Raw genomic sequence first — 19,936 nt, 5'->3', positions numbered from 1 at the left:
ATAACTAAATTTGTGGTGATCATTTTGCAATATATACAGATATTGAATCCTGACATCCTACGCCTGAAGCTAATATAACATTGTATGTATAGCAATTATACTTCAATTTTTTTAAAAAAGACCCAGTCATGGAATTGTCCCCATTGGGATAATACTGGCAGCATCCCATCCAGGACTAAGCCCCATTTCCTTGAGTCTTCCCCCAAATCACCTAACACAAGCCCAAAGGCTGTCCTAAGTCCCCATGAACAGCCCCTTGCTGCACGGTTCCTGGGGTGTGCAGTCTCCCCCGTCTGCATGGAGCATGAAGCCTCACTTGCTCAACCACAGGTATGTTCCTGGTGGTCTCTGGTGGGAGATCAGGGACAGAAATGGACGTTCAGCCAGATTCACTGGAAGCCCTCACTGCCTCTGACCACAACCCGGGACCCAGTGATCCTGCGGCAATAACGTGCTATTGAAGGTGTCACCTTGGCTGAGAGTTAAGGTCCTTTAGGATCGAGCCCTGGTGTTATAATGAAGCCCTTCAGCATTGGGTCTATTTTATTTTCCCGGGAATAAGATGTCTGGGATTTTCAGGCACGTGATCGGGTCTGTATTGTTCTATGGCGATGTTGTACAATGTGGCCTCTGCCCTTGAGGCATTTTAGATCTAACTGGGTACTGGCTCTCAGGTTGGTTTACGCCATACATTTTTGGCATTTCCATTGCAAGTAGTGAGTTTAAATAAGAATAAATCTACTTGACGGGATGCCTGGGTGGCTCAGTCGGTTAGGCGTCCAACTCCTGCATTTGGCTCAGGTCATGATCTCAGGGTCCTGGGATCGAGCCCCACATCGTGCTCCCTGCTCAACGGGGAGCCTGTTCCTCCCTCTCCCTGCTGCTCCCCCTGCTTGTGCTCTCTCTCTCTCTCTCTCTCTCTGACAAGTAAATAAATAAAAGCTTAAGAAGGGGGAATAAATCTACTTGAAATCTTACCTATTAGAGTGGGCATTTTAAAGATCTAACATTCTCACCCTGTGCTGAGCCCCACACGGGCAGTCTCCTGTCACCCTCACAACAATGTCAAGAGGCAGGAATTCTAATTTTCTCCCGTTTGACAGATGGCAAAACTGAAGCCTGGAGAACTTTTTTTACTCACAATGTTCTTCCTGAGGCCAAGCAGGTCATCAGTGGTAGAGCCGGGAATTAATGGCAGGCCAACTCAGAAGGCAGAATGCTCAAACTTTAAGCTATACTTCACAGCATATGTTAATTTGTATAATAGAATCTCTCCGTAAAGCACTTTTCTGCCACGTAGGTTTAGTGGTGTAGTGGGCCAAATCGTGTCTCCCCACTTAGGAAGTACCTTGCAGCAGAAGTTTAAACAACAGAAAGCTAGAGCTATGAAGCAAGGGTCAAGGCTCCTCCCAAAAACGTCCTATTCGTTTTTTTTCTGAATACCTTTGAACATCAGATTATAGCCACACACTCACCGCAGTCAGCATGATTTTCTTCAGGTTCCAGCTTTCTGAGGCAGACAGGAGACCTGGTGATTATCGTGCCCACCGCGAGCCCGTATCAACAGGGCCACTCTGAGAATTTGCTCCCCTCGGCTCCCTGCTCCCTCGCCTGAGAAAATGTAGGCAAAATACCAGCAGCCCTTGGCTGTAAATCCCATGCCAATTTCCTCTTGCATCTCCAAGCCTAAAAGAACCAGTGTGGCGTGCCAAACGTTTTTGCTCCATATTGAAGCTCACTGTTACGGCGCAGCCACATTTGTGATCACGTGGTGGAAATGTGAGGTGACAGAGTCCGCCCTCCTTTTGCTTCACAAAAAGATGAGAAAGATCATGGCTCTGCTCCTGGGCACAGGCTATGCCCCTTTCCGGTGGCACTCCTGAATCAGGACACCAGGCTTGTGAGGGCTGTAGTGTGTCATCCACAGGAAATCACCCCGTGGGGCCACGAGACCCACTAACATAGAAAAGGAAGAAACTGGCACAAGAAGAGAAACCAGAAAGGAAGGAACCTAGAGAATGTAATCCAAAACTGGAAAAAGTGAAAATGACTTTCGAGCATAAAAGGAACAGGTATGATATTCACTCCCCAACTCAGGCAACACTCTATTTACCAGTCCACACAGCAGCTGTCCTCACACCCTCTGCTCTTCTAACTTCCTTGGGGATCTGCATGCTGCTTGTCTGCTGGAGAAGATAAGGCTGGGGGCCAGGTGAGAGAAGGAGCTTCAGGGACAGGCTGGCTTTGTCCTTCCTCCCGGAGCAGAGAGAAGTAGGAGGGTTGACCAGAGGTTTGGAGGTGGCCAGGAGGCTGGTCAGGAGGCTTCTGCTACAGCATGGATGCGAGCTGATCAAGCTGAACCCAAGAGACGGGGACAAGACTAGAGAAGCAGGGACTGACATCGAGTCCTTGAAGAAAACATTAATGGAGCACAATGACTGGATGGACACAGGGCGAGAGTAAAGGCAGCATTACACACAGCAGCGAGGTTCGGGCAGAAATGCACCAAGGAAGCTGACCGTAGAAGTGAGAGAAGCTCCCCGGGAATTTAGAGGAGTGTACGCAGACTCCCCGAGGACATGCACAGTGAGCGCTCAGCAACAGCTACTGGAGCTCAGCATCCCGGGCAGGACAGGAGATGAGATGGCAGGTGCTCCAAACGCTGAACACAAAGCAACACGGAGTGTGGTGGGGAAGGCGTCTGGGTAAAATCGTTTCTGGTTAATCGTCTAGTATCGGCATTTCCCCAATCTGCACCCCCCTCCCCACAAAAGCTTTGGGGCCAAGGGCTTAAAGAATTAAGTCTAAAAATCTTTTAAAAAGGGGGGGGGCAGCGCCTGGGTGGCTCAGTCATTAAGCGTCTACCTTCGGTTCAGGTCATGGTCCCAGAGTCCTGGGATCGAGCCCCGCATCAGGCTCCCTGCTCCGCGGGAAGCCTGCTTCTCCCTCTGCCACTCCCCCTGCTTGTGTTCCCTCTCTTGCTATGTCTCTCTCTGTCAAATGAATAAATAAAATCTTTAAAAAAAAAAAAAAAGAATGAAGTCTAAGCTTTCAGGTTGGATTGTCCTTTCCCCCCACCTTTCTCCACCCACTGAACTCCTCCAAGGTCAATTTCAAATGCCACATCTTCCGTGAAGGCTTTTCCTCCTCACCTTCACGTGTGTGGATTGTAGCACTATTTAATGCCAATTCACTTTAAACGGTATTTAATTGACAAAATGAATTACAGAGATGGGAGGAGGTAGGTTAAGAACAGGAAAAATGTGAATGCCAAGTTGAACATGTAAGATAACAAAATCACTTGACATTTAACTCTGCTCTCCTGTCTTCTAGGACTCCTCCAATGACCCCACAAGGAAGGAAGCACAAGCCTTCATCGTCGGAAAAAAAACCCAAGAAACTCTGAAGCTCAATGAAGTTAAAGGATTTGTCCAAATCCTGTAGTTGGTAACACCGGAAGTTGAACCTAGTCATTCATTCATGTGTTTATTCATTCAGTAAGTATTTATTGGTGCCAGGTCCTGTGACACTGTTCCAAGCACGGGATGGGGGCTGAAGAACACAGCTGTGGATCATATGTAGCCTTATTCTAGTGGGAGACACAGGAAATAAATGAGTAAATGTATAATCTAATGTTACAAAGTGACAGTGCTATGAAGAAACATCAAGCAGGGGGGAGACACAGAGGAGACAGGGTTCCCCACACTAGAAGGAGTAGTCAGACATCCTGTACTCTGCGCCCCGAGCTCAGTCCTCTGTTCCATCCTGCAGACTCATTGCAGAGGCAAGTTGATGGTCATGAAGTGTGCAGCCCTGTTCTTTTACAGATGCTGCCCAGGGCTTGGGATGTGTACATCTGAGCACCAAAGCCCATTCAGTGCAAGATCCTCCACCACCACCCCCCCCCACGCCCAGGCTCTGAGTAGGTCTCCTTAAACTCCCACAAAGCTGGACTGCCTTATTTAGTTTCCAATGTAGACTATAAACTCCTGGAGGCAAGAATCATTCACACGGTTTCCAGTAAGTGCATGTCGGTTATCATTCGATGGGTTGATCAGATTAAAAACAATTGGAAGAACCGAAGACTGTTCCCCTTAAAATCTATAGGACTTCTCCAAAATAAGCCTAGCCTCTCTGCCATTCCCTACACCCCAGGAGCTCCCCTCCTGCACAAACCGGGTTGGGCAGCCCAGCACCGCACAAGCCCCACGAGAAAATCAGGTCAGTCCAGGCTACAGTAAGTAGTCAGCTGCGTCAATTTGGGACGTTTTTGCCAAGATGGGCCCTGTGACATTGCAGATGGTGGAGAGTGGCAGGGGGTACAGAGAAAACTGCAGCAAAGCAGAGATGGAGACTTAGTCCCACATTAGTGTAAAACCGATCTGAAGCGTTACTGAGGAATAAACCGACTAGTGTAAGCGGCAAAGACAAAATGAGTTCCACCACTTCGAGTTATCCGTCTGATTTCCACAAACATCTCAGTCATGCATTGTGTGTGTGTGGTTTTTTAAATTTATTTTACTGCACCATTGAACATCTTTCACTGTTACAGGTACGCATGTGTATATATCACTGGGGGATTTCCCATGCAATTAATAGTTATTTAAACTTTGTATCTTAAAGTTTTAATAGTTCCCACAAATGTGACAATTACACTTTGGCAAAATCGCCTGTGAGGACAGAAAGAAGACTGGAAGCAACAGAACTCCGTAATACTGTAACATTAACTTCAGACCTCCTGGAAGGGGTCCCTCTCCCTCCGAAAATCACCGTCCTTCCTGGATGATTCCCACTAGAATTCACAGCGGGTTCATCATCGCTGGCCTGGCTTTGTACCATGAGGAGACAGTTGATCCATCCAGCCATATTCAAGAAAGTTCCATGTAAACAAAAAGGTGCAGAATAAAACACCTGAAAAGAGAAGCTCCCGAAGGTGACATGTCCATATTAGCTAATCTCCAAATTCATAAGAACATTTGGATTACATACAGTGAGAAGTAGGGTCTGATGCAATTTCCATTTGAGCAGCTACTCTCCTGATTCAATATCTTCATTCCTACCTGCGGCGACTCAGGTGCAAATACACGCAGAAGTACAAATAGGTTAACAACTTAGCAGGCGAACGGCAAAGCTAGAGAACAGGCATGCTCATTATTCAGTCTAAATTCAAAACCTAAATCAGGTTGTGTTTCCTCAGTTTATTTTCTAACACAGTCCTTTTTTGCAGTCTTTAATTGCAAGAGTGTGAAGATATATTTAAAAGCAGGAAATGTACCTTGCCTTCCAGGAAAAAAATGTGATATGAGCTGGCAAAGGATTAAGCTAACCACAGACAATACAGAATTTTTTTTAGCATCTGAACTCATCCTTAGCACCAAGATAAGCTGCTTGTCTGGAACCAATAGAAGAAACATCATCAAGTTTAAAACTGGTGATGAATTAAACACCTTAGCCCCAAGAATCCAATCATACTGGTATTTTCTGGTCTCATTTTGTGGGGAGTTCATCAAACTGAGGACATTCATGAGTTGAAGGGGTCATGACAGAACAGCGAGAACAAATGCTTTTTTTCTTCATTTCATTCACTGTTGTATTGACTGATCTGCATAATCAGATTTGTAAGGCCTTTCTTCCCCCCAAATTACATCTTTTCTTCAAATGTCTAAAGATCCTATGTAGAGTTGACTGTCATTTTGATGAACAGTTTGATCTCTCCTTGAAAAATATTTTTTTTAAAGAGTGAATTCTGCAGAACTGATTCTATTAAAGTGATTACAGAGCTCTGGAGGGACTTTTATCAACAGTAATTCTCAACTACCCTTAGGTTAACTCAGTGGCTCAGGACTAGAGACCAATTTGCCTGCAGAGGATTGGGGAGATGTCTGGGGACATTTTTTGTTGTCACGATTCATGGGTGTGCATCTAAGTGGGCAGAGGCCAGGGATGATGCACAACATCCTACCATGCACAGGACAGCCCCCCACAGCAAGGAACTGAAAATGTCACTGATGCTGAGAAAGCATAACAAAAATTCTTACTACTTACAGGGCAGCTGCCTTATTAAAATCCCAAATCCACCTCAGTGATTTCTCTGATCTTGAAAGCACTCTTTCCTACTGAATTTTGGCATTCCCGATTTACCCCCCACTAGAGTTTGGCCCGCTGGTGGCAAAAAGGAAAAGAAACTAACCAATATAGAGAATATTTTTAATTCTTCCTCAAACAATGTCTCCCTATTTTATTTATGCTTTATCAATAATTAGAGGGATCAGACACTTTTTTTTTTCTGTCCACAATGGAGCCTGGTAGTCCTAATGGATATTCATAATGGCCAAATGTCATGAAAACAATTCATCTCTATTTTCAAAAACCAATGTTGACATCTGGAAGATGAAAGCAGACACAGGACATCCCAGAGCTGGTGCTGAAATAATGGGGAAAGGACTCTTTCTATGGAGATAGAAGGGCAGAGGACAGAAGCAAGCGCCGTCCCGTGTGTCCTCCAGGTTAGTGTGCAGGATGGCTGGTCCAGACCTGACACACACAGGATGCTCGAAACTTTTAAAAAATTATTTTCATTTCCTTAAAAAAAGAGGAAGATTTCTGGAACTGATCTAAGCACACAGGAACGCTAAAGTAAACGATAGCATTTTTCTAATCTCAGAGGAAAACAGTATTGGTAAAACCACTGTTCATCAGACTTACTACCACCAGGCAAGGTTGGCTCAAAGAGGAAAAGAAAAGTCCCACCTTTCCTTGGCAGAATTAAAATGCAGAACAACTAAAGGGAGAGTAAAACCCAAGTAAAAATCCCAGACTGCAGGCATAACAGTGCCGGAGATGACTAAGGAAACCACCTAGCCCCATACAAAAATATTGCACTTAATTAGCTTGTTTGAACACATTAAACGCATTCAAACTGTCTTAAAAGGGATTATTTCACATGAACTCTATGTGAGTAAGTGTCCATCAAGCTACTTTTCTGAGGTAAATTTAGATATAACGGAATTAAGTGACTTTTCCTTAGAGAACATTATCTGGGTGTAAACTAGTGCTCATTTCCTTAGCCAACTGCACACAAACTATAAAACTATAATTTTTTAATAAAAGCAGAATGACGTGAAATCAAATTAGACCTTCAAATCTGGAAGTGAGGGACAGATTTCTTCTTTGGTTCCAGTCAAGACATCTCAACCAACATTTGTCTAGAATTTCATCCACTCATCACAGTGGTGAGCATCAAAGAGAACCCCCCGGTTTTTTTGTGAGTACATGCTGTACTTTTAGTATTAAAAATAAAAGTGTTGTCTTATTTTTACCCCTCTTTTGGCTATACAGACTAGTCCAATAAACTCCTAGGGATAAAAATGCATTTACCTAATTCATGGCCAATTTAAACTCAGATCATAAATTTTGAAGGAATGAATGAAAAAAATTCCTATCCTACTGATCACAGCCGCTTGCTTATTTCAGCCTTAGAATGAACACTAAGACATTTTTTTTTTTTAGCTGGTATTAGTGCTGAAAAATGCGGGCGCTTTTTCCATTACCAACCCAGCATTTCTGTTGACTCCCATGCAGATTCTAAACAGAACTCTGTGCCTGGAGCCTAAGAGATGGCCACTGCCAGTCAATTTTACAACCCATCAGGGAAGACTCTAGTTCTCTATGAGGGCATCTCCACTTTCGCAGACCTATTTTGAGACTGTTCTGATTAAAATACTGCTGCCTAAACAATGTGTTCAATATAGGACAGAGGCTCCTTCAATACTAATGTAAGTCGATTATGGATCCAAATCAGAGTCTAATAAATTTATTTGAAATTGGTAATATGGGTCAGAGCCAGAAAAGGAAATAAAGAAAATCGTAAGTTCCTCAAAACACATTAAAAGGCAGCAATTAAATTAATTCTCATTTTTCCCTACACATACACTTTACCATCAAGTTACTAGTTGGCAACTACAATAAATATTTTTAAATATGTCTAGTGAAAGAAAAGTCAATCTAGCTTATTTTTTTGGCAGGAATGAATACTCAGTGTCATATATTCTTCTATCTCAGGAATACTCATGTTCTCCTGGTAAAGGTTACACATATCAGTGTGATCATATAAAAAAAAGACCCAAAGGAAATTTGGACAAATAAGTCATTAAGCAATAAATGAGAACAGTCCCCAACTGGACCGATTCTGCAAGACAACATCTAAGTATTGTGTCATACCTTAGGAAGTGGGAAATATCCCCATACTTCCAAGTGAAAAAAAAAAAAGTATTTTATGCATTAAACATCTGAAGCACCCTATAGCTGTAGTTCATTTCACAGCGGAAAGTAAACATTAGTTTTCTCTCTACCTCACAAAATGAAGAGGTGGTCAGAAAGCCTTTTCTTCCTGTCTTCCCCTAATGAACTCCACGTCCTCTCATGTTCTGAGACTATTTTCTACTCTAATAGGCGTTCATTTTACATTTATTCGAAAATGAGTCAAAGAAAAAAATTTCCGCAGTGACAGGACTATCCAACGTTCCTTTTTTGTGATCTTCTAGTGGAATGAAAAAAAAAAAAAAAGAGCTATCATGATTCTTAAGCTTTTTCGATGTACTTGGCTATGAGCTCACCTGAGAGTCAGTTACAAGTTCCAATCACTTTAAAACGGGAACTATTTTGAATCCCGTGTCCACAGCCATAGAGTCCCAGCCTTCAGTGTCCCTGACACTTACGCGAGCGCAGTTTGCTTCTCAAAATAAATGTGCAAACGGAAATGGTGAGTTTGTGGAAAAGCAGCATGAGATACCCAGGACAATGTAAAGGGCTTCTCGGTCACACAGAAATTAACAGACACATGCAATTAACATCCCAGACAACCAGCCCCTTGTTGAATACGGAGCGAGCACACCGCCAGTTTGATCAGTGTCTACAGCCCACAGAGGTCCTTCCACAAGCCAGAGTGCCTCGTCTACACAGTCTGTTCAGGTGGGGACCAGATTAAAAATGTGTGCTGTTGACATAATGTTGGTCCTCCTGAGTTTTCCTAAGAGCTTGTCCGTGGTCACTCGGGCAGCTGTCCAAAGATACTTCAATAGCCACTTGTGTTGTTTCTTGCCCAGTGAAGCTATCACTTGGGTAGGTGTCTAGGTGGGGACAGCCGTTGTGCTCTGCACAGCCGTTGACGTGGGCCAGAGGCAGGGCCCCCGGCGGGCAGCACAGCTGCTTCTCACAGCCCTTGGAGATGCAGGGTGAGCTGCAGAGCAACAGCGAGTCCTTCGGCTCCATGGGGTCCTTCAAGTCCACCTGCTCAAACTGGATGGTCACATTGTGGATTCCCACACTGTGGAAGATTTCTCGAGTTTTCCTACTGGCGTCCTGATAGCCCCTGTCCTTCTGATACTTGATGTGCAGGGTGGCAATGATCTTTCCGCTTATAAGTTCCCAGATGTGCACTTCATGTACACTGCTAATCCCGGGCACGGCCGAGAGTTTACTCACTACAAGAAGGAAGAGCAGACAATCAGCGAAGGCTCCTGGAAACAAGGTCCCGCTACGGGAGGGACATGGTCCCTGAAGGCATTCTCACCAAAACGGTGTATTTACAGCGGGAAGAAAAAGAGCTGTATCTATATGGGCACATTTTCCCACAATCTTCTTTCTCCTCTTTGCGTCCCTATGCCATCCATCATGAGCCCATAAAAGGCAATTCAAGAAAATAAGTTTAACAACACCCAAAAGAATTCCCAAGGTTCAAGGGAATGGACACCCAAACGGGCTGTGCTGGGAGTATAAAGTAGGATGCCTTTTGGGCGCCTGGGTGGCTCAGTTGGTTAAGCGACTGCCTTTGGCTCAGGTCATGATCCTGGAGTCCCTGGATCGAGTCCCCCATCGGGCTCCCTGCTCGGCAGGGAGTCTGCTTCTCCCTCTGACCCTCCCCCCTCTCATGTGCTCTCTCTCATTCTCTCTCTCTCAAATAAATAAATAAAATCTTTAAAAAAAAAAAAAAAGCAGGATGCCTTTTTGAAAGGGGAGAATTTGGCAATATGGACCAAAAACTTTTACCAACATCCCTAGTACTAGGAATTTAACCTACAGGGAAATACCCTAACATTCATGTACAAAAATGGTTTGGGCAAAGTTCTTTGTATTAATGAGAAAAATGGAAACAAGAAAATAGTTAAATCAATTATATAAAAGAATATGATAACAGCCATTAACAAGTAAGTTGCATATTTAAGGATATGAGGAAAAGTATATAAGATATCTTTAAGTGGAAACGCAAATAGTTATACTGCATATACGGCACGAGTTTTTTCTTTCTTTTTTTTTAAACAAACATCAGTGTATATACCCACACAAAAATTTTATGCAGGTTAAAGCTTGTTTTATTGAATGACCGATTCAAAAATATTAAAAGTGGTAATTTCTGGGTGGCAGGATCATGAGAGATTTCTGTTTTTTTATTTACATCTTCTATACGTTCTCAAATGAACATGTATTTAGAGAGCTGATGTTGAATAGTGATTCTGAGCAAAGACCCTGTAAGCCAGCCAGAGTCTGAATCCCAGTTCAGACATGGCCTTGGGTAGTTTAGCTAGCCCCCCGTGCTTCAGTCTCCTTATCTGTAAATCGGGAATAAAAACGAGAGTGCCCCATAGGTTTACTTGCAGGATTGAAATGAGTGAATATAAGTAAAGCACTTAGAACATTACTGGCATAGAGTAAGTGCCATAGAAGTGTTGCTACTGTTATTACCATCTATTTTTAAATATTTTTAAATATATATATATAACTTTGTTAAAAGGCAATATAAGCCATTATATATCACAAATCGTTTTGGTATGTTTATCTTGTTTCTTCAACTGGAAAACAAGCTCCTGGAAGGTAGAGACCACGCTGCCTATCTGCTCCTGGGGATCTCCTTCCCCACCTCCCACCTCCTCTGCCTGCAGCATTGGGCAGAGAGTAGACTGCAGGAAATGAAGGCTGACTGTTTTAACTCTGTACAGCAAAGGAGCCAGGGAGCTGACCACGCCTGACTGACTCTGAGACTGTAAACGAAGCAACGCTGCCCAACAAGAGGCTCCAAAGGGTGAAAAGAACATCCAGGGGGAGAGACTAGGAGCAGCACCAGCTGCCAGCAATGGCTCGACCAGCTGGTCCCAATGCGAGCTACTAAACAGAGGGCTGGCAGGGCTATGAGCTACCCTGGCCACCGCAAATCACACCCTCACAAGGGAGAGCCTAGCCATGGACATACAATGTATTAAGACCCATTCAAACCTCATTTCAGGGATCTGTCATGAAGTAAGGTCTTCCGACTTTGAGCCTCATAGTGGACCGGGCTCTATCTCATGGTGACTGGCTCACTGGTGAAGCAATGATTGTATAACAGCAAATATGCAAGAAAATTCTTCCTCTATAAAAACATAATCTCCATGTAGAAACACTAGAAATAAAGTTGCACATTCAGTTTCTCACCAACGTCTGGATAGTTCCCACCTAGAAACTCTGCAAAGTCTCTAAACGATGTATGCTCAGATGCACATAACTAAGGTGAGAGTTTGACCTTCTGTTTGAGCACAGCAAAGAGACAGGTTTCATTACTGAAGGAGGTCATGAATGACCTGAATTTAAAACATGGTCCTTTTTATGGTGTTATAAGAGACACGGTGACTTTCGTGCCCATAAAAAATCAATTAACTAGAAAGCAGGATCCAGAATACAAATGAATGATTCCTGTTTTCCGAATAAGGAGAATAAAAATCAAGTTCTTGGCAGGGTAAACCTTACTGGAATTAAAATAAAGCCTGACATGAACGTAAGAGCCGAGGCGTAGGTCTTGCCCAGCACTATACTCTCAAAAATTTGCAGGTGAGTCAGAGTCATGGGTTGCAAAGGACCTTTGGTTCTTGGAGCTGTGAGTCATCTTCCTAGGCTACCAAACATATGATAGATGTCTCTATTGCCAGGTGATTTAAAGTATTTCAGGATACATAAATCAAACACTATTCTGAAATAACGCCGGCCCTTTGGCCAGAGGAGCATTAAGCGGGCGTGGTTCCAGATGAGCATCATGTGACTTACTCAGCTCTTCCATATTGACTCCTCTGGGGACCATCTGCAGCAGAATGGCAGCAGTCTCCTTGATGAGCGGGAAGGCAGATGACAGAATGATGATGACCATGACGATAGTCAGGCTGGGGTCGATGTAGCATTGCCAGTTACAGGGGTCCTCAGGCTGCAGGGGATGCACGTAGAATACGATGGCCGTGACCACCACGACCACCGAGCCCAGCGCATCGCCCATCACATGCAAAAGTACACCTGCCAGGAGGAAAGACAAACCGCTAAGGGACAGAGCCAAACTCGGGAGCTGCGTGACCCTCAGTGACCTGGGTTCCCAAGTCTAAGACCAGTTGCTATTTGTTTTCTTTTTGGTTAAAACAGCAGGATGGATGCGAATGAAAAAAATTAAAAAGTCCTCTACTTTGCAGAAAACAAAACCCTAGGCCACCATCCCAGGACGCAGAGAACCTGCAAGAGCCTAGGAAGATTCTGAGCTATAGACGCCAGTGGGAAGAGAGACTGTATCTGCCCATGGTGCCTCACCACCCCTGCCTGCCACTCGTCAGAAGGCACCGAACTGGAAAACAGAGGCTGTGCAAATGGTTTCTTAGTCTTTCAGACAAGTATCTGCGATTTAAATGGTTTTAAACATTTTCAAGAGGAGAAGGAACTGAGACATATCAAGAGAGTGGTTCTTGGGGCGCCTGGGTGGCTCAGTCCATTAAGCGTCCGCCTTCGGCTCAGGTCATGATCCCAGGGTCCTGGGATCGAGTCCCGCATCGGGCTCCCTGCTCCACGGGGAGCCTGCTTCTCCCTCTCCCTCTGCCTGCCGCTCCCCATGCTTGTGCTCTCTCTGTCTCTGTCAAATAAATAAACAAAATCTTTTAAAAAAGAAAAAAAGAGAGAGAGAGTTGTTCTTGTTATTCCTTCTCTTTCCTCTTCCTTGATCCATCTCCCCCCTTCCCTGCATGTCTTTGCCTACTCCTTACTTAGCCGAGGTCATTCAAACTGGTTTGAGGTCGTTAAGAAGGAATTCCAGCAATACTGCCACTGAATAAAGAGCGATTTGTCACAATAAAATAAAATTAAAATTAAAGAGATAATAACAAACATCGTGGTTGCCTTTAATCAAGGGAATCAACCTTAAAGGTTTTGATTATGATACAGAAAATATGCAATCCTAACACAGAAGATCTGGGTGTCCAGTTGTATGCGAGACAGAGACTAAACTGGGATTTAGGTGAAAACCTTGGCAGAAGGATTATAAAAATATAAACACCAGGTAATTTATTTTTATTTTATTTTTTTTTGCAGAAAACATCAGACGCTTGCTATTCAAAGTATGGTGTGCAGACTAGCAGCATCAGCATCCCCCAGAAGCTGGTGAGAAATGCAGAATCAGGCCCCACCTCAGATCTACGGAATCCGATTCTGCATTTTTAACAAGATCACCAGGGGATTAAAACTCAAATAAAACTCCCAGAGCACTGCTCTAGAAGAAAGCATATAGATTAAGAAAGATTCATTTTCTCTCTCCAAGTATCCCACAGATCCACTTGGTTGAATTAATAATAATCCAAAATCCTAATAACTCACTTGTGGCTACAACCAAACGGTCTCACTTGGAAGATGCTTTAACTGGGCTAATGCTGCTTTTTGGCAATAATTTTAGAATTCTGAGTAGCTGAGCAGCATCAGAGGCAAAACAGCATTCTGTAAACAAACGAAATGCAATTTGTGGCAACCTCCCCCCACCCCAAAATAATACAGCAATAAAAAATATCTCTACATTTCCTTCTGGCTGAGTGGTTAGGTATTAGAACAGAATTCTGGGGGCGCCTGGGTGGCTTACTTGGTTAAGCGACTGCCTTCAGCTCAGGTCGTGATCCCGAAGTCCTGGGATTGAGTCCCACATCGGGCTCCCAGCTCGGCGGGGAGCCTGCTTCTCCCTCTGACCCTATCCCCTCTCATGCTGTTTCTCTCTCTCTCTCTCTCTCTCAAATAAATAAATAAAATCTTTATAAAAAAAAAAAAAGAACAGAATTCTGGTTCAATAACTACATTAAACAGGGGTGCCTGGGTGGCTCAGTCGTTAAGCATCTGCCTTCGGCTCAGGTCATGATCCCAGGGTCCTGGGATCGAGCCCCACATCAGGCTCCCTGCTTTGCGGGAAGCCTACTTCTCCCTCTCCCACTCCCCCTGCTTGTGTTCCCTCTCTGGCTGTGTCTCTGTCAAATAAATAAAATATTAAAAAATAAATAAATAAATACATACATACATACATACATACATACATTAAACAATTCCATCTTCTAATTCTGTGCCCCCTTTCCCCCACCCCACCCACAAAAGAGCTTTTTACTCCCCAGTCCCTATTCTGAGCCACAAAGAGAAAATCCCAAGAGTTGGTCTATATACCTCGTTCCTCCAGGGAAACCTGAAGATCAAAGCCTGAACCTTCCCCAGGGCAGTACAAAGTGATATTATAAAAATACGAAGACCAAGTATTTCCTAGCTGCACTTGACATAATTTTCACTGCCTGAGACAGTTGTCATCCTCTGTTTCCTGCATGACAGCCTCGTTTCCTCCATTAGACATGAAGTGACGTGAGGATGAGGGTCCTGCTCTGCATTTCTTGTGCTTATATTTGGGCACTAGAAGCATACAATGCAGGCACTCAATGAAACAGTATTTTCTGGTTGGTCGGTCATAACTCCCATGACATAGAGTAACTTCTGCCTTTTACTCAATAACAATAATTGTATTGCCAGTTAACACATATGCATCAGACGTTGTTGTAAGTATGTTCCATGTATTTACATATTAAGTCCTTTGAAGGACTCTCTGAAGTGGTTACTCTCTCCATTCCACAAATGAGGAAACTGAGGCATGGAGTAGCTGAGTAACTTATCCAAGATCACCCAACTAGAAAGTGCCCGAGTAGGGATACAAGTCTACCATAGTCTAACTAGAGAACCACTGTGCATCCTGCCTCACAGAAGTCCTAGATTCCCATTTCAGGTTTTCCTCCTAAGAAATCTCACTATTAGCCCCTCACAATTATACAAAATAGCTTTCACACTTGTTTTTCCCATAACCCACAGTTAGAATCATATTTTGCCTCCTAGCACACACAGAGACTCGCAGTGAAACAAACGTGAAAAAACAAAGCCTATCCCAACATATGATTTATTACCGCTTTCTATTCTATTTCATTCAATTCTGGTTAATTTTCTAAATGCTGATCATATGCTACTAAATTGATTTTATGACCCAAACTATCATGGTTTTCAGTTTGAAAAACTGCTTAAAGCATGATTTCCTTAAATTCTTGAGACTGGATATTAGACTGTGTTTTCTGGCCACCCGTGCAAAGATGAAGAAGGCCTGGCCATTATCCTCCAGGGACAACAGTCCACTGGCAGGATTCTCAGAGAAGTGCACCAGGAACCTCGGGGTGGGGGGCGCTGAGTCCCTGTGACGGGACATCTCAAGGATGGCATCTCGAGAGATGGGGCAGTTGGGCAGGACTCTGAAGGGGGGACAGATCTCAACAGGCAGTGGTGTTCCAGGCAGAGAGAACTCAGAGAGAAAGTGTTCCAGGCAGGGAGCTCAAGGGAGGCTACAGATGAGGACGTGCCTGACAGGCAGCGGGGTGCCCTCAGAATGAAGTCACAGACCCTGACAGTTTCCGTGAGCCATGGACCTTGCCAAAGTCAGCCTCCGTGAGTCACGGGATTCTCTTCTGAGCAATGGGGATGAGAACAGCATCTGTCTCACTTCTCTCAGAGGCTAGTTCTGAAGAGTCTGTTGAAACAATGTCTGAAAGCCCACTGAGATGAAGTGCACAGAACTGATGGAGACGATGATAAGGAGCGTGATTTGTTGAGTGTGTCCTCTGTGCTATTCCAACCACTCATGCAACATACCGATAAGGAGACTGAAGCTCAAAGAGGTTAAGTTACTTGCCCAAGGTCACCTAGCTAGTAAAAGGCAGAGGTTGACCTTGAACCAGATCTGCCTGACTGAGCACTGGTCACCTCACTGTAAGTGTGCATTAGATGGGGATGGGGGGCAGGAGAGACAGTTCTGGCCTAGGAGAGGAGGTGGGGCAGCAAAGGGGTGAAGAACAGGGCAGAAATGTCTAGAAAGGACCGCTGACACCGGAACAGCAAGCCTTTGAATGTCAGCAGTGTTAGGACTTTATTCTGGAAGCAGCAAAGATTTCTGAGCAGATTCTGATGGGATCACATCTGTGATTCAGAAAGATAAGTCGGGCAGCATTATCTGAGAGACGAAGATCGACACTTGGTAGACAGCTCAATTATCTGCTCACAAGGTAGCTTTGCAATGACAGGACACCTCAACCGTTGGCCCTCACTTCCTGTCTTGAGATTTTTTGAAAAACTCAGAAAAACTGGCAATTTGACATAAGTTGAAATTTGATGTGTCCCAGGCCTTGAAAAAGCCATCAGTGTCGTTGAATGTGTTGATAACCAGAAACACAGTGCAGGAGCCCTGGGCATTAACAAGTGGTTATGGAAAGAGGAGTTCTTTCTTACTGGAAAAAAACAATTAGAAAAAAAAATCTCATCAAAGGAGACTTATTTTCAAATGATGTCAGGATTGCAGTTTATCTATTTATATTTATACTGAAATAAAAAATTTAATTATCTTCTGACACTCTGTTGCAATAGTTTTTAATGTATCACATTTGATCCTATTAAATAAAATCAACAACTGAAATGGACGAGAATTCATAAAGGTTTGTGGTTTCACTGTGCTTTGCAGAAGATGGACTGTGTTTCTCAGAAGGCATTTGTTTTTTTCCACTGAAATAAGAGAAACACTAATGAAAATCCAGAAATGATTTTTGTTCACACGAATCCCCGCCAGTCGTTTGCTCCCCTGCAGATCTAGGGGGACAGTCCTGTTTTCTCAAGCAGTGGCTTAAAGGTCAAAAGTGTAACCACTCAGTGGACTGTCTACACTGGAGAAGCAAGCCATCCTGCGTGGAGTGCACACGCAGTATGCAAGACTGGGAAGAGGTGGAAATGAGAAGCAGGAGCCCAGGATCCCAGCCCCGCCTCAGCTGCCAGCCTGGGTGACTTGGGAAGTCACCAGACTCGCGGGACCCTGTTTCCTTATCTGCAAAACGAGGGGGTGAAGTCCATTCCCACTAAGGCCTTTCTACGCCTTCTCCGAATCATGGCTCCAAGATGAGGACACACGACCTAAGGGGAGGCCAGCCTCCCACTTGGCCTGAAAGATGGAGAGGTTCCTGGGAGCCACAGCAGGGCCCGGAGCGCTTACCCTCACCTAGGCAACAGGGTTGAGCCCAGCGATTCCACTCACTACCTGAGAGTCAACAGCTCCCACTTGGTGAGAGTCGTACAAATGTGAGTGGCTCATGCCTGCATGCTGTCTGGCACAAAGCGTGCGCTCCATCAACAGGCTTTTCCTTCCGCATCGCCCAAGCACTTTACATGTTTTATCGAACAGCCACCCCCTCAAGTAGATACTATTTAAAAGATGAGGGAATTGGAAGCTTAGAGAAGTCCAAAAACTTGCCCAAAGTCAGAGTCTTAAACAGCAGAGCCAAGACCCCAAACCCAGGCATCTTGAACCCAAATCTCAATCTTTCAGCCACTGCATTATTCACCTCTGGTGGAAGCGACAGGTGCACGCTGGTCAGTACCTGTCGAGCACAAGGCTGAGCCAGGTACAGCAAGGATTTACCGAGGGCATTTTTCCAACTAGGAGCTCCAACGACTTTAGACTAAAGATCAGCCAGATCATACAAGTTTCATGATCATGCTGCAAGTTTCATATATCATGCTTCCCAAACAAGGTCACAATATCTACTGGTCCCACTCTTAAGTCCTCTCAGCATCTTTTCACCTACCTGTTCTCCTTCTCTGCAGCATGAGAATGGATAATTAACAGAATGTGCTTTGCAAAATTAAAGTGCTATGGAAAATTTATGATATATATAATATATACAATATGTATTTGATATCTAAAATATATATAGTATATATTATATTTTAAACTGAACCCAAAGAGAAAGGATAGTGATTTTTCATTACAGATTCTCTCTTTCCAAAAAAGATTCACCACCAAGCACTTTAGTAATTCCCCTCTTGCTGTTCAATTTTTAAAAATTGACTCCTGTAGAAATTTTTAGGAGCTCATGTATGGTTGTTGTTATTGTCGGGGGTTTTTTTCTGGTTTTCCCTACAGATCCATTCTGGGATCAGATGGGAGACTCTCAGAAATGAAAGTGTCTTCCAGATGACTACTTTTTCTTTATGTTATTTCCATTTAAGCCCTACCACAGGTTTCCCCCAAAATCATCTGGTAGTAAAGGGTTAAATAATCTTTGTTGAAATCCTCCAAGTTGAGACTGGGGACTTGGGCAAAGTCTCTGCCCAAGAAGTTGGAAGAGAGAGATGCTGGATACAATGTTGGTATCTGGTGAGAAATGCACCTCTGAATATCCTGGGCTAACCTTTGCCCAGTGCCTGTGACCCTGAGCACAAGGCAGGGAGGATGCTAGTAACGTGCTGTCCACGTGCCTCACCAGAACCCTCTGCTTTGGGCCTGGAAGTAGAGATTCAAGGAAGCCAAGAGACCCATCCCAGACGCAGATTTCTGGCAGAAAAAAGTGAGGCGTGAGGGTCAGTCAGCAATGCTAGGTTGGATGCAGGCACCCTCTCTCTTCTCACCTTTATCAAAATTACATTCAAATAAAAGCGGCCTCATTTTACGTTAGCAATACCCACGAGCGGGCAAAAGCAAGTGAAGTAATAGCATGCTACTGATCTGTGGGGCTCTGGAACAGGCAGCATTAGCCTGGATCTAAGTGGAGCAAGGATAAATCATTAGCAACTAGTGTGTCACTCAGAATCAATGCAGTGATTAGGCAAGAGACCAGGGTCATAGTCTATTCATGCAACCGGCCTACTTTCTAACACGCTTTATTAAAAGGCAAACAGAAACGAAGAGGACAGCACAGCCCGTATGTATTACAGACAGGGGTTTCAAATTGACCCAAAGGCGATCTTACCTCTGATATTCAGGGCTTCAGACTTTTTCTCCTTTTTCATAGTCTCTTCTGGTTCATTCTGGGTGTTCAGAGAATCACCTGCATTCAAAGAAGAAACCTTGTGTTGTGTATAAGTTCTACAAACAAAAAGAACCAATGGACTCAAAAAAAGGTTTTGTTATTTTAAACTCCTACTAGCTCATCAGATCCCCTACCTCTCCACACACGCAGCCCAGAAGAGTACATTTTGGCCTTGATATAAGCCTTGTGATCCACCTTTGGATTTCATTCACACTTCCATTCAAGTTTAGAAGAAAAAAAAAGAGGCAAGTGGGAGCCCACCCCCACCCCCAAACCCATAACGCCCACGGGGATAGAAGGATGGGCAAAGGGGAAGGGTGAAAAACAAAGTGCAGACAGCATCTGATGAAGGGGCAACGGTTGGGGGGTGCTATCTGTTGCCCAGTAATAACTGATTTTTAAGAAAAGCAATACTCTGAAGCAGACAGAATAAGGGGAAGGGGAAAGAGGCAAAAAAGGGGGGGCGGGGCTGAGGATCCAGGAGAAAACAAAAGAAACTGTGGGGAATGCCATAAGTTAGCAGCAGGGAATTAAAGCCGGGCTGCAGAGGACGCGGATTTTTTTACAAAATAGAATCAGCCGCAGCCACAGCCAGAAAGAAAAAGAGGGCGTGGATGCGGAGGAAGGGACGGGCGGAGGAGGGAAAGGCAGGCAGGTCCAGAGGATGCAACCGAAAGGCACCTGCTACGTTGGAGAACACGGTCGCCCCCTGCTCCTGCTTGCTTTCCGCCGCGGCCACGCCCGGCGGCCGG

At 44.3% G+C, this 19,936-nt stretch overlaps 1 protein-coding gene across 2 annotated transcripts in view; it reads right to left on the bottom strand.

Annotated features, from left to right (window-relative positions):
- Positions 1–8,626: 8,626 nt before the first annotated feature.
- SLC30A10 (solute carrier family 30 member 10) overlaps positions 8,627–19,936 on the bottom strand; it is a 37,970-nt gene continuing 26,660 nt past the window's right edge. Inside the window, exons 2-5 of one of the 2 annotated variants that reach the window (XM_035010107.1) lie at positions 19,866–19,922; positions 19,125–19,202; positions 12,073–12,312; positions 8,627–9,482 (exon numbers count right to left, since the gene is read on the bottom strand). In XM_035010107.1, the coding sequence (XP_034865998.1) occupies positions 8,983–9,482; positions 12,073–12,312; positions 19,125–19,202; positions 19,866–19,922 (875 nt within the window). In that variant the 3' untranslated portion in view covers positions 8,627–8,982. The remainder of the gene's footprint in view (positions 9,483–12,072; positions 12,313–19,124; positions 19,203–19,865; positions 19,923–19,936) is intronic. The other variant, XM_035010108.1, reaches the window with a different exon arrangement.

This window comes from Mirounga leonina, unplaced genomic scaffold, assembly GCF_011800145.1.
Source record: "Mirounga leonina isolate KUSES-001 unplaced genomic scaffold, KU_Mleo_1.0 Mir_154, whole genome shotgun sequence".
Taxonomy (NCBI): Eukaryota; Metazoa; Chordata; class Mammalia; order Carnivora; family Phocidae; genus Mirounga; species Mirounga leonina.
The sequence above is the reverse complement of the archived record's forward strand: the minus strand, read 5'-3'. Positions and strand labels throughout refer to the sequence as shown.